General features: G+C 38.1%; 2 protein-coding genes across 3 annotated transcripts; both read left to right on the top strand.

Annotated features, from left to right (window-relative positions):
* The first annotated feature begins 1,799 nt into the window (after positions 1–1,799).
* LOC104764446 (putative xyloglucan glycosyltransferase 6) lies at positions 1,800–5,608 on the top strand. 2 transcript variants are annotated; one of them, XM_087501952.1, is made up of 5 exons: positions 1,800–2,771; positions 2,972–3,280; positions 3,870–4,160; positions 4,262–4,375; positions 4,478–5,608. In XM_087501952.1, the coding sequence occupies exons 1-5, from the start codon at positions 2,064–2,066 to the stop codon at positions 5,108–5,110; spliced, it is 2,055 nt and encodes a 684-aa protein (XP_087358078.1). In that variant the 5' UTR covers positions 1,800–2,063; the 3' UTR covers positions 5,111–5,608. The 2 variants fall into 2 exon arrangements, with proteins under 2 accessions (XP_087358078.1, XP_087358079.1); XM_087501953.1 differs by having other exon boundaries at positions 1,829–2,781.
* Positions 5,609–7,096: 1,488 nt separating this feature from the next.
* LOC104764445 (putative glucan endo-1,3-beta-glucosidase A6) lies at positions 7,097–9,305 on the top strand. The gene is made up of 3 exons (XM_010487976.3): positions 7,097–7,482; positions 7,574–8,869; positions 8,983–9,305. The coding sequence occupies exons 1-3, from the start codon at positions 7,431–7,433 to the stop codon at positions 9,018–9,020; spliced, it is 1,386 nt and encodes a 461-aa protein (XP_010486278.2). The 5' UTR covers positions 7,097–7,430; the 3' UTR covers positions 9,021–9,305.
* The last annotated feature ends 4,108 nt before the right edge of the window (positions 9,306–13,413 follow it).

Below are 13,413 nucleotides of genomic sequence, written 5' to 3'. Positions count from 1 at the left end.
CTTTTTCTTTTAAACCCAGTAATTTTTTTTTAACAAAAAAATATCAAACTCGTGGAAGCGAAAAAATAATTCGGTTCTCTCTATAAATGGCCAAAGGAAGATATTTTCAATATGTAATGATAAGAAAAGGACAGATCAAACCTCTAAATTCACATTTTTTCAATAATTTTTTTTTAAATCAGAGAGGGTATCCTACGAATAGGGTCCTCCATGTATGTAAATGGGCCGTAAGCAATGAGCTCATACCCATGTGGCCAAAAGGATAAAGCTGAGTAATTCTGTGCTTGGAGAAAATCGATTCCTGGCCTAGACCAACAAAGCGATTCTTCCACCAAGCTAGAACTACTAGTCCCTCACCTGGTGATTTTTTTTTTTTTTTTTTGTGGTATGGTTTACGGAAAAGTCATCAACGTGTAGCAAAGAAATGATATATAGATGCAAAATAAGATTTTATATTTCAATTATTGAAAATGTATAGCTTCTGCCTTCTGCTGGATATGTGCTAAGATATTTCAATTATAATTTACAGTTTTTGCTTGGAATATAATTTAAATTAATAACCAAAAAATTGGTATTGAGTTTTGTTTCGGCAAGAGTTACACATAGGGAGACATCTAGCTTTGTGCTAAATTAATTGCTCAAGTGTATTACATTTCCAACAAATAACAGGTACTAATAGCAAAGTCACAAACATCGAATCTAAGCAAAGCTTGACTTTTTTCTATTTTTACTCTAAACTCGTGAAGGTCAATTTTGAATGTTAGATCATATTTGATTTTTTGATTTGATCGTTGCTAGTGTTAACCAGCTGTGTAAGGTGTTGTGTCATTTTCTCTATTGTCTTTGTGCGAGTTATTCAAAATAAACAGAAACATTTAGAAAGTCTAATATGAGTGGTTAGTTATGAGCAAAAAAACAAAGCTGATTAATTAGGATGTTCATTTAGGGATTACGGCGTGATTTATGGGAACTATATAGAACACAGAGGCGTCTCTTTCCATTTACCTACTATAGCCACAAGTATATTGCTAAATCACTCAAAAACCATTTATCCCCCATGTTGATGATAATAAAAAGCACAAGAGTATAATGCAGATGAGATAATACTCGACTGATTCGAAAACAAATACAACGGTTCAGACGTAACTGAGCGTATCAAATAATACTATACCGTCTATACAGTATTAAGAGTTTTTTTTTAAAAAAATAAACCATTCCTTGCGTTAGTCGTAATTTTGCTTATAAAATAATCGATAAAAATGGGCCAACAACATATAATAATCTTTTGCTAAAGCCAAATTTATGAACCTTAAATGTGTTGTGGGCCTAGTACTAAAACTTATAAAGATGTGGATTTTTTTAGTGGGTTCTTTTTGGGGCGCTTTATTATTTTTCGGCCCAACTAAATACATTTATCTTCACGACTTAAAATAAACGTTACGGCATGGTTAAATTACTTAATTTCATAGTAGTTATTATTTTAATATCGCCTAAATTATAATACGATACACTTGGAATTCATAATAAAAAAACATACTATATTAAATATTAATAACGTGTCTGTTGTATATGTTTCCTTGGAGAATTATTGATGACGATGTTAGAAGGGTATGAAGTATAAAAATCAATCGTGCAGATCGCGATGGTTTAAGTTTGATCAATATGCTTAGAATCATCATTAGGACTTAATTAGGAGATTAAATACCGCAATCAGCGGTTGTGTAAAACACATTAGCATCATCTAACACACATGATTCGCTTCCCTTAACTATAGTAATTAATAAAATCACTAATTATTTAATTTATTAATCAAATCTATGTGAAGAAGAAAAAAAAAAAAAAAAAAAATGGGAGAGCAGACACAACAACACTGGGGTGGGGGAGAAAGACGTCATCTCTCTCTCTCTCTCTCTCTCTCTATTGTTAGTAAGTTTTTAGAGAAAGAGCCCAATCGTGGAGCTGTGTGTTGGTTTCTTCTTCTCTCCCCTCAAAAAAAAAAAAAAAAAAAAATCTCAGATCTATAAACAAATCAGATCGATTTCGATTTCAGAGAGCTTCGTTGAATGTCTCGCTCCCAGAACGAGGAGTTTCAGCAATGGTGGAACAAGCAACGTGATAGGCCGACGACTAATCACGACGTTCTCTACACCGGTGACGATGAAGCTTTCCTCACCGTGGAAATCCGTACTCCCGTCGTTGACGACCCCGATAAAGATCGGATCCGTACTCGTTCCGCTCGTCAGCTCTCTCGTCTCTACCTCCTCAAGTTCAAGCAACTCGCTTCTTCCTTCCTCTGGATCGGTCACTCTTTCCTTTACCTTCTCCGCACCGCCAATCGCCGCATTGCCAACGATAACCCTCCTTCCGTCTCCTCCTCCGCTCGCTTGTACCGTCTCATCAAGGGATTTCTAGTTCTCGTTGTGCTTCTCCTCTTTTTCGAGCTCGCCGCTTATTTCAAAGGATGGCACTTTACTCCTCCCTCCGTCGCTTCTGCCGAGGTTGCTCTTGAGGTTGTTTACGCTTGGTGGCTTGAGATCAGGGCTTCCTATCTCGCCCCGCCGCTTCAGAGTTTGACCAATGTGTGCATTGTTCTGTTCTTGATTCAGTCCGTTGACCGTCTCGTGCTTGTGCTTGGATGCTTCTGGATCAAGCTCCGTCGTATTAAGCCTGTTGCATCTATGGAGTACCCGACTAAATTGGTTGGGGATGGTGTTAGATTGGAAGATTATCCTATGGTGATTGTGCAGATTCCCATGTGCAATGAAAAGGAGGTAAGCACATGTATGTAGATCCCTTCTCCCTAGTTAGGACAATGAGTTCAATTGGGAATCAACTATCTCTAGCTTGGATTTGTTGCTATCTTTGTTTTTACTCGTAATCTAAGTGTTTCTTGTGTGGTTTCCTTGTTGATTCACATTTGAGTTCTTGCAGTTCCTGTTTTGGTACCTCATCTAGTTGATTTTGGTTTCAGGTTTACCAACAATCTATTGGGGCTGTGTGTATGCTCGACTGGCCTAGGGAAAGAATGCTAGTTCAGGTTCTTGATGACTCCAGTGAGTCGGATGTTCAGCAGCTTATCAAAGCTGAAGTACAGAAATGGCAACAAAGGGGTGTCCGGATTGTGTATAGACACCGTCTCATACGTACTGGTTACAAGGCTGGAAACCTTAAAGCTGCAATGAACTGTGATTACGTCAAAGACTATGAGTTTGTCGCCATATTTGATGCGGATTTCCAGCCACCACCAAATTTCTTGAAGAAAACTGTGCCTCATTTTAAGGTAACCAATCATGTCTTCTTTTGTCTCATGTGCATACGAGATGTTATGTGACCTGTGTTCTTTATGGATTAAGGATATGGCTAAATCTTTTTAAAAACTATAGAGAGTGGTTATACCCTTAGTTTAATGGTATTGGCAAAGATGACACATATGGCATAGCGTTTCTTCCACGACAATTAGTGAATGTGTGTCTTCAGTTGCGATCCTAGGATGAACATCTAACAAGGAAATGGAGATAATTTGCTTGTATACAAATTTGTATTTTTTAGTCAACACCAGTTTGGTGGAACCTTCCCTCAAAACCCAAACTGTCACACCAGTTACATTTTCCATTCTCGGTTGCACATAGAAGTTTTTCCCACATCATGAATTTGTTATCATTGACCTTTCACATGGTATGAAGTATGTGTGCTCTACTGTGATTGGACTTCGAAGGCTTCTTCATTGGCTAGTCATAAGTTTGGATTTTGTCCTTTGAGCTTCGGATTTCTTACATTATTAGTTCAGGGTTTATACCTGGCACAGTGATACTGTATGCTTCACATACACTAGCCTTTCTCACATGACAGTTTCTGTGTTTTCTTTTCAGGGGAATGATGAATTAGCCTTGGTCCAAACACGATGGGCTTTTGTGAACAAAGACGAAAACTTGCTTACAAGACTCCAGAACATAAATTTGTCTTTCCACTTTGAAGTCGAACAGCAGGTTAATGGAGTCTTTATTAATTTCTTTGGCTTTAATGGAACTGCTGGTGTTTGGAGAATCAAAGCCCTCGAGGACTGCGGGGGATGGTTGGAGCGAACTACTGTTGAAGACATGGATATTGCTGTCCGTGCCCATCTTTGTGGATGGAAGTTCATTTATCTGAATGATGTAAAGGTACTTTTTTTAACTAAATTGCTCAGAAGTTTCCATATATGACCACCAGATGTATTGAACAGAACTGTTTAACCTCATCAATCTGTATTTTCCTTGCGCAGTGTCTCTGTGAACTTCCGGAGTCCTATGAGGCATACAAAAAACAGCAGTACCGTTGGCATTCGGGTCCAATGCAATTGTTCCGTTTGTGCTTTTTTGACATTCTTCGATCAAAGGTGAAATTGAGCTTTATATTGAGATTAATTTCATCTTGCTATCAAGTTTTCATATAGATAGCTCGGTCTGATCTTAATCTATGTTTTTCTTCCCTACTACAGGTGAGTGCTGCCAAGAAAGCAAATATGATATTCCTCTTTTTCTTGCTACGGAAGCTTATCTTGCCATTCTACTCATTCACGCTCTTCTGCGTCATTCTTCCATTAACGATGTTCTTCCCAGAAGCTAACTTACCATCTTGGGTTGTTTGCTACATCCCTGGGATCATGTCCATCTTGAACATCATCCCAGCCCCGAGATCCTTTCCTTTCATAGTTCCGTATCTCCTTTTCGAAAACACCATGTCGGTAACCAAATTTGGAGCCATGATCTCTGGTTTGTTCAAGTTTGGAGGTTCTTACGAGTGGGTAGTGACCAAAAAGCTAGGGAGATCCTCTGAGGCTGATCTGGTTGCATATGCTGAGTCAGGTTCTCTAGCTGAGTCCACAACCCTCCAAAGATCATCCTCTGATTCAGGTCTGACCGAGCTTAGCAAACTAGGAGCAGCAAAGAAAGTTGGCAAAACCAAAAGAAACCGTTTGTACAGAACAGAAATCGCACTCGCGTTTATCCTCTTGGCAGCCTCGGTGAGAAGCTTGTTGTCGGCGCAGGGAATCCACTTCTACTTCCTCTTGTTCCAAGGAATCACTTTCGTTGTTGTTGGTCTAGATTTGATCGGGGAGCAGGTCAGTTAGTTTATATAACCTTTTTTCTCATTTAAAACTAAATTGAAAGCATACCACCTGGAGAACGAACAGGACCCAAAGACCAAGTCAGAAAGGAACGAACCAACTCACTTATGGATACTCGCAGGTCCTTTCGTTACAGATAGATACATATAAACAATTCATTTAAAAGTTTCTGTCTTGGGAACATTATTTTACACTCTACTTGGGTTGGTTTAGATTCTTCCTTTTGTTACGGATAGTAATTAGAGAATGGCAGAAAGAACAGTCGAAGAGGATTTCGAAGACTTGACGACCTGTGTCTTTTGTTGTGGTATTAAGCCAAACCTTGGTTTTTTTTGTTGTGCAAAAATTGTTGTTAGGTTGTTGGTTTTTTTTGTTTCGGATGATGTGGCAAAAACATCTTTTAAAAGATCTGTTGTAATGCCACTCTCTCTATTCTTTTGACTTTTGAGCAATTTGTTGTTGTTGTTTCCCTCTTAAGAGATAATCTACATACTTTTGAAATTGAATGTTATGCTAGTTTTGGGCCTCTTCTGATTAAATTTAATGGACCAGAATCTGTTTTAACAATCTCTTGTATGTTAAGGCCCAAGTTCACTCAGCTCTCCCATTTAAAATCTTAGGGACTACAAAAAAAAAAAATACAAAATAAACAAAAAATATGTATAACACACGTATAATCGACCGTATGAGTTTCAAAGCGGGTTAACAACTTAACATAGCACATCGAATATATTGCATGCATTCCTGCGTCAGAGGGCTTAAACCAGACAAATCAATGCAGACTTAAAAGACAACAGCTAATTAAAAAACAAAAAACAGTGTTGAAAACAACTTATCAACAAATTTAAATAAACAAATTCATTAGGGTCAGGGACCATGCTATAGTTATATACTTATATAGTTATATATACTTATCTTAACAGGTATAAGCCCAGACCTATTATTATCTACTCCACATAAAAGAATATCTAACAAAGTAGAAATCTCAGGGAAAAAAGGACAAAAGTACAAAAAGAAGAGAAAGAGAGAGCTTATCTGAGAGGGACTAATAATTTCGTTTTTGTTTTTCAGATATGTATCAATGTATGTATACCTGTATTCGACTCGTACAAAGGTACGGTATCCCATACTCGGTTAAACTCTATTGAGAATTTGAGATATTGGATTCGAACGGCAAATCGAAAATGATCATACCTATAAATTTCGGACTATTCCGGTTGAATATGGGTCGGTCGGTATACCCGACCAGAAATGTACTGCCTGTATTTATGATTTTTGTATTAATTGATTTTGTCATAAAAATGATATCTCGAGAGCATAATGTCACGTCACATCATTAAAGCATAAGAACGTTACTTTTTCGTTTTTCTCAACTCTCTCATTAAGTTTTTTGTAAGTTCTTTATTTCTAGACGACCGTTGAGATTTGTCTAGAATTAAGACACCAATCAACAGTCTTTGTACTACTCTCACTTACATAACCTTTTCATCACATTAATCTCTCTTCTTGCCAACTCGTTTACATCCCGACAAACACACATTTTTAAATCAATGTTATACAATTTTTAAAAGAACAATGAGAGTTTAGTGAGAATCAGTTGAGATTTTTTTCTTTCTCATTTATAAATAATGAGAGATTAATTAAAATTCTTTGAGATTTATTTACCCACCTAATCTCGTTTCCTAGGAAAAAGCACAAGCGCTCATAAAATAATCTCAACGACATGTTGATTACTAACTTTTCTACGTCATATTACAATTATCATTCCTTTTCCCAATCTCATTTCTACATATGAGAGAGATGCTTTGAATTCTCTAACACTTTATGGAGACAAAATGCAAGAAAAACGTTTCTAGCAATACTTTTCTTTAAAACTAAAAAAAAAAAAAAAAACAGAAAGAATCATTTTCACTAATACGTTTGTTTATACCAAAATTAGACATTCAAGAATTGGCAAGAAACAGAATCTTTGCAATTGATATCTTTTTAAAAAAACCTAATCACATACAGTTAACATAAAGACTTAAAACAACAAGAGAATGTATCATAGTTATCACAGTAATTACAAAAGTTACTAATACATTGTACATATCTCTTGTTGATTCAATACTCAAACCACAAGTTTTTTTTTTTTTTTTTTTTTTTTTATTTTATTTAATGAGGAACACGTAACACGAGCCATTAAATATCTCCACTCTTCTCTCTTCTTACCAAATACTCATCTCCCTCTAGACTCTTCTTCTCAAAGCTTCTCTTTTTTTTTCTTCCCACTTATCACATTTTCATTGGCTTCAGACTCGTCGAAGAAGAAGAAGATAACATCATGAGTCTTCTTACACGTCTCCTTGCTCTGTCTCTACTCATCTCTGTTTCAGGTAAGCTGCTCTGTTTCTTTCACCTACATTAATGTCGCCTTAATACTTCCTTACAAAAATGTTAACTTTTCTCTGTGTGTTTTTCCAACAGGAGCAAAGTTCTCCGGCCGGCCAGGAGTCAACTACGGCCAGCTCGGTAACAACCTCCCGTCACCTTCCGACTCAGTCAACCTCATCAAATCCCTAAACGCAAAACGCGTCAAACTCTACGACGCAAACCCAAAGATCCTCTCCGCTTTAAACGCCACCGACATCACCGTCTCCGTCATGGTCCCTAACGAGCTCCTCGTCAACATCTCTAAATCAGAAACACTCTCCGACGACTGGATCCGTTCCAACATCCTTCCGTTTTACCCAACCACGAAGATCCGTTACCTCCTCGTCGGCAACGAGATCCTCTCCTCCACAGACTCGGAGCTCAAAGCTTCACTCGTCCCCGCAATGCGCAAGATCCAACGGTCATTGAAGTCTCTCGGCGTTAAAAAGGTCAAAGTCGGAACCTCACTCGCCGTCGACGTTCTCAAGACTTCGTTCCCGCCGTCGAGCGGTGAGTTCAAGGAGGATATATCCGGTTCAGTTATGAAACCGATGCTCCAATTCTTAAACCGGACCAAATCATTCTTATTCGTTGATGTTTACCCGTATTTCGCGTGGGTTCAAGATCCGACCCATATGGATCTCGGTTACGCGCTTTTCGAATCTACCAACGTCACCGTAACGGATCCGGTCACGAATCTGGCCTACCACAACCTCTTCGATCAGATGATTGACGCTTTCGTCTTCGCTATGAAACGAATCGGGTATCCGGATGTTCGGATCTGGGTTGCCGAAACGGGTTGGCCCAACAACGGGGATTACGACCAAATCGGAGCCAATATTTACAACGCCGCCACTTACAACCGCAACGTTGTCAAGAAACTCGCCGCTGAACCGCCCGTAGGTACCCCCGCCCGACCCGGAAAAGTTCTACCGTCGTTTGTATTCGCACTTTACAACGAGAATCAGAAAACAGGGCCGGGTACGGAGAGGCATTTCGGGCTTTTACATCCCAACGGGACTCAGGTTTACGGGATTGATCTATCGGGGAAGACGACGGAGTACGGAGGAGCGTTGCCGGCGCCGGAGAATAATGAGGTGTACAAAGGGAAGATTTGGTGCGTGGTGGCTAAAGGAGCTAATTGGACTCAGCTTGGTGAAGCTCTATCGTACGCTTGCTCGCAGGGGAATAATACCTGTGACCCGATTCAACCCGGAGGCTCATGTCACAAACCGGACTTGGCCGTTTTGCACGCCAGCTACGCTTTTAGCTCTTATTGGGCCCAATTTCGCAAGTCGGGTGGGACTTGCTCCTTCAACGGCTTAGCCACCCAAACCATTAAAGATCCAAGTAAGTCGAATTCGAAAATTTAAACCCGGTTCACCGTAATTAGTTCCGGTTTAGTGAGCACTGGATGTTGATTTTTGTGTACTCTCTCTCTATTGTGTCGTTTGAAAAACCAGGTTACGGACGCTGCGAGTTCCCGAGCGTGACATTGTGATGGCTTACGAGTTACGACAATGCATGGTCGAGAAGAGACACACGAGGGAAAGCCGCCGCACGGTGTTACGGCTTTCATTAATAGAAACGGCACGTGACGATGACTCTCTGTACGATGTTGTTACGTTAGCTTGATTGATTGTTGTTACCTATTAGAAACAGCACGTGATTACAGTCCCGTGTTTTTTAATTTTACTGTTTATTTATTTAATTTTCCCGCGAAATAATGAAAACTCAATGAGTAGTAATAAATTCGTTTTTTTCCCCGAGTAATGCAACCGGGTCACTTGTGTCTGTTTGATTAGCTAAACAAAACAATAAAACTACTGATTTTTCTGATGTTGTTTACTTGTTTCGGATTAGTTTTTAGAATATCCAACGGCTACTTTTTCTCATTTTCGTGTAAAATAAATAGAAATTGTTAGTTTAACACAATGGGAAAAAAGTTAGCAATTTTTTGACGGTTTTGTCCTAGATTTTATGGTTAGATGATGGAGATTTGTGGGGGGGGGGGGGGGGGGGGGGGGTTCTTAAGACGCCTGGAGTTGAATGATAAACATTTTCAGATCTAGGAATTTGCTAGTAGTGAAAATACTAAAAGAAAGACCATACTTTTGAAAAAGAAAAAAAATGCAAAGGATGTATAAAAAAAAAAAGGCAAATATCGAGAATCGGATGCCATGATTCTCTTTGGCATCAAGAGAAAAGGATGTCATAGCCCTCTTTTCAGTTCACTTTGCAAAGAAAGTGTTACGTCCTTTTGCAGCAAAAAGTAAAAACCATTAATTTGTGTCTCTCTGCTTTTATTTACTCTTCTTTTGTATGTACAAAGGATAGTGTGTGGTTTACAAGCGGTAGAAACTATTTACACCAGTTTCGACCAGTTTTTCTTTTATATTTTGAGAAGGTTTTAGTCGGAGTCATGTAAACCATGTGTTCGATCGATACCTTCTACTTTTCAGTGTATAATTCCTTGGAGGAGGTTATAGTTGTCTCAACCCCAGCGTTGTCTCGTATTTCATTCATGTTTTCTAGTATTGAGGGATCGACAGTGCCTCGTATGTTCTCTTTTCTTTTCCATTTTTGGTCGATTGGTACCGCCAATTAGCTCCAATTACATCTATTAAGAAAATGAATAAATAACTAGACTAGGAGTATAGACACGTTTAATGGTTTGTGTATGTTGTAAATCGATACAACAACTTTAGATTCAATCAAGTACTGATTGATGGATTTTACACAAGCTTTAAACACGAAAATAGAGAGAACACATAGATTTTGTAACTCAGTTCACTGCATCAACAACTACATCTGGGGAGGAAGCAGAGTCCTCAACATCCATTATAGATCAAGAGTTACATATGTGTTATGGTTACAGCATACCTCTTACACTCGTCTAACATCCTAGATCGAGTCTCACAATAACAACATATGGAAGAAGAATAACAAGAGATTGAGCCTAGATACACCGAGAATCTACATCTCTCTAGCTCTGTTCACCTCTTCAGAACCACCTGAACTAGGGTTTGGCGCAACTCTTTTTGCTCTCTCGCTCTTTCATCTGTTCGACCTTATGTATTTATACCTAATACAAAGTCTGTTATTGTATGAGCTTCAGACCAATATCTGGCCCAGTTTCTGACAGACCAAACAGGCTCATATTAAACAAACATAGACAAGTTTTTGATCCACTACAACTTCCAGTTTCAAGTTGGATCATATCTCAACAGTGTAACTTTGTACTGTACCATTGTTATATCACCATCGAGATTTATCACAATGAATAAACTAAAAACCATGGGTTTAGTCTAAGAACCATATTTGGCATCACATCCTAAACTCGAACATACACTTAGGACTTGCATCTTTGACATTGTCTCTTCTTTTCGGATCTGAAATCCAACTTTCAGGATAATGGGCTAAAACTCTAAAAATATGTTGTGGAGACCACGGGACGGATAGCAAACATTATACACGCCGCTATGATAGGAGCCACCACTTATCCTAATAATTCCTAACAATCAAAGTATTCAGGAGCTAGTCATCCAGTCGCTAAAAAGTCAAAACCTCTCACGGGTCGGCACACTGATCAATACGCTGTTGCACTTGTATATGTGGGTATGTTTCCATATCAGGCAAGCATGTTTTCTGTAAGTAGAGAATTTTGAAGCAAAAGCAAAATAACAAACCAAACATTAATCTGTAACAAAAGTTGATTCATCCCAATTGGAGCTCTTTTGTTAAGAAAAGAGAAAAAAAAAAACAAATAATCCAAATTGTTAGCCGACTGATGAGTGATGATAGTTGAATGATAAACATTTTCAGATCTAGGAATTTGCTAGTAGTGAAAATACTAAAAGAAAGACCATACTTTTGAAAAAGAAAAAAAATGCAAAGGATGTATAAAAAAAAAAAGGCAAATATCGAGAATCGGATGCCATGATTCTCTTTGGCATCAAGAGAAAAGGATGTCATAGCCCTCTTTTCAGTTCACTTTGCAAAGAAAGTGTTACGTCCTTTTGCAGCAAAAAGTAAAAACCATTAATTTGTGTCTCTCTGCTTTTATTTACTCTTCTTTTGTATGTACAAAGGATAGTGTGTGGTTTACAAGCGGTAGAAACTATTTACACCAGTTTCGACCAGTTTTTCTTTTATATTTTGAGAAGGTTTTAGTCGGAGTCATGTAAACCATGTGTTCGATCGATACCTTCTACTTTTCAGTGTATAATTCCTTGGAGGAGGTTATAGTTGTCTCAACCCCAGCGTTGTCTCGTATTTCATTCATGTTTTCTAGTATTGAGGGATCGACAGTGCCTCGTATGTTCTCTTTTCTTTTCCATTTTTGGTCGATTGGTACCGCCAATTAGCTCCAATTACATCTATTAAGAAAATGAATAAATAACTAGACTAGGAGTATAGACACGTTTAATGGTTTGTGTATGTTGTAAATCGATACAACAACTTTAGATTCAATCAAGTACTGATTGATGGATTTTACACAAGCTTTAAACACGAAAATAGAGAGAACACATAGATTTTGTAACTCAGTTCACTGCATCAACAACTACATCTGGGGAGGAAGCAGAGTCCTCAACATCCATTATAGATCAAGAGTTACATATGTGTTATGGTTACAGCATACCTCTTACACTCGTCTAACATCCTAGATCGAGTCTCACAATAACAACATATGGAAGAAGAATAACAAGAGATTGAGCCTAGATACACCGAGAATCTACATCTCTCTAGCTCTGTTCACCTCTTCAGAACCACCTGAACTAGGGTTTGGCGCAACTCTTTTTGCTCTCTCGCTCTTTCATCTGTTCGACCTTATGTATTTATACCTAATACAAAGTCTGTTATTGTATGAGCTTCAGACCAATATCTGGCCCAGTTTCTGACAGACCAAACAGGCTCATATTAAACAAACATAGACAAGTTTTTGATCCACTACAACTTCCAGTTTCAAGTTGGATCATATCTCAACAGTGTAACTTTGTACTGTACCATTGTTATATCACCATCGAGATTTATCACAATGAATAAACTAAAAACCATGGGTTTAGTCTAAGAACCATATTTGGCATCACATCCTAAACTCGAACATACACTTAGGACTTGCATCTTTGACATTGTCTCTTCTTTTCGGATCTGAAATCCAACTTTCAGGATAATGGGCTAAAACTCTAAAAATATGTTGTGGAGACCACGGGACGGATAGCAAACATTATACACGCCGCTATGATAGGAGCCACCACTTATCCTAATAATTCCTAACAATCAAAGTATTCAGGAGCTAGTCATCCAGTCGCTAAAAAGTCAAAACCTCTCACGGGTCGGCACACTGATCAATACGCTGTTGCACTTGTATATGTGGGTATGTTTCCATATCAGGTAAGCATGTTTTCTGTAAGTAGAGAATTTTGAAGCAAAAGCAAAATAACAAACCAAACATTAATCTGTAACAAAAGTTGATTCATCCCAATTGGAGCTCTTTTGTTAAGAAAAGAGAAAAAAAAAAACAAATAATCCAAATTGTTAGCCGACTGATGAGTGATGATAGTTGAAGAAAAACTAGTGGTGTTTTTATATAATAGAAGCTGGCTTTAGAGGACCACCAAACGGTCCAATCCTATAATATTCACAGAGGCACAGAGGACGATGGGTCATCTTACATTTGTTTTGAAAACAATCGCCAATAATTGAGATAAGAGATCTATACCCGAATATAAAACATAATTTATAACCCACATATGTGTATGTACACATATCTGTAAACATCAACCACCTAACTATAATGAATATGAAAATCATTCGACTAAAATTAACGTAAATTATACGACTCTTAAAAAACTTAAAAAACAAATATTCAAGTACGGAAAGAAAGAACACTG

The sequence above is a fragment of the Camelina sativa genome, chromosome 19, assembly GCF_030686135.1.
Source record: "Camelina sativa cultivar CO46 ecotype springtype chromosome 19, ASM3068613v1".
In the NCBI taxonomy this organism is placed as follows: Eukaryota; Viridiplantae; Streptophyta; class Magnoliopsida; order Brassicales; family Brassicaceae; genus Camelina; species Camelina sativa.
Note: the sequence above shows the minus strand (reverse complement) of the source record. Positions and strands in the feature narration are given on the sequence as shown.

Bases quoted from the DNA above. Each gene is read 5' to 3' on its own strand.
- LOC104764446 (XM_087501952.1), top strand. From the start codon at position 2,064: ATGTCTCGCTCCCAGAACGAGGAGTTTCAGCAATGGTGGAACAAGCAA. The intron at 4,161-4,261 runs GTACTTTTTTTA...TTCCTTGCGCAG, and splicing joins TTTATCTGAATGATGTAAAG to TGTCTCTGTGAACTTCCGGA. The intron at 4,376-4,477 runs GTGAAATTGAGC...TCCCTACTACAG, and splicing joins TTGACATTCTTCGATCAAAG to GTGAGTGCTGCCAAGAAAGC.
- LOC104764445 (XM_010487976.3), top strand. From the start codon at position 7,431: ATGAGTCTTCTTACACGTCTCCTTGCTCTGTCTCTACTCATCTCTGTT. The intron at 7,483-7,573 runs GTAAGCTGCTCT...TTTTTCCAACAG, and splicing joins TCTACTCATCTCTGTTTCAG to GAGCAAAGTTCTCCGGCCGG. The intron at 8,870-8,982 runs GTAAGTCGAATT...TTGAAAAACCAG, and splicing joins CCAAACCATTAAAGATCCAA to GTTACGGACGCTGCGAGTTC.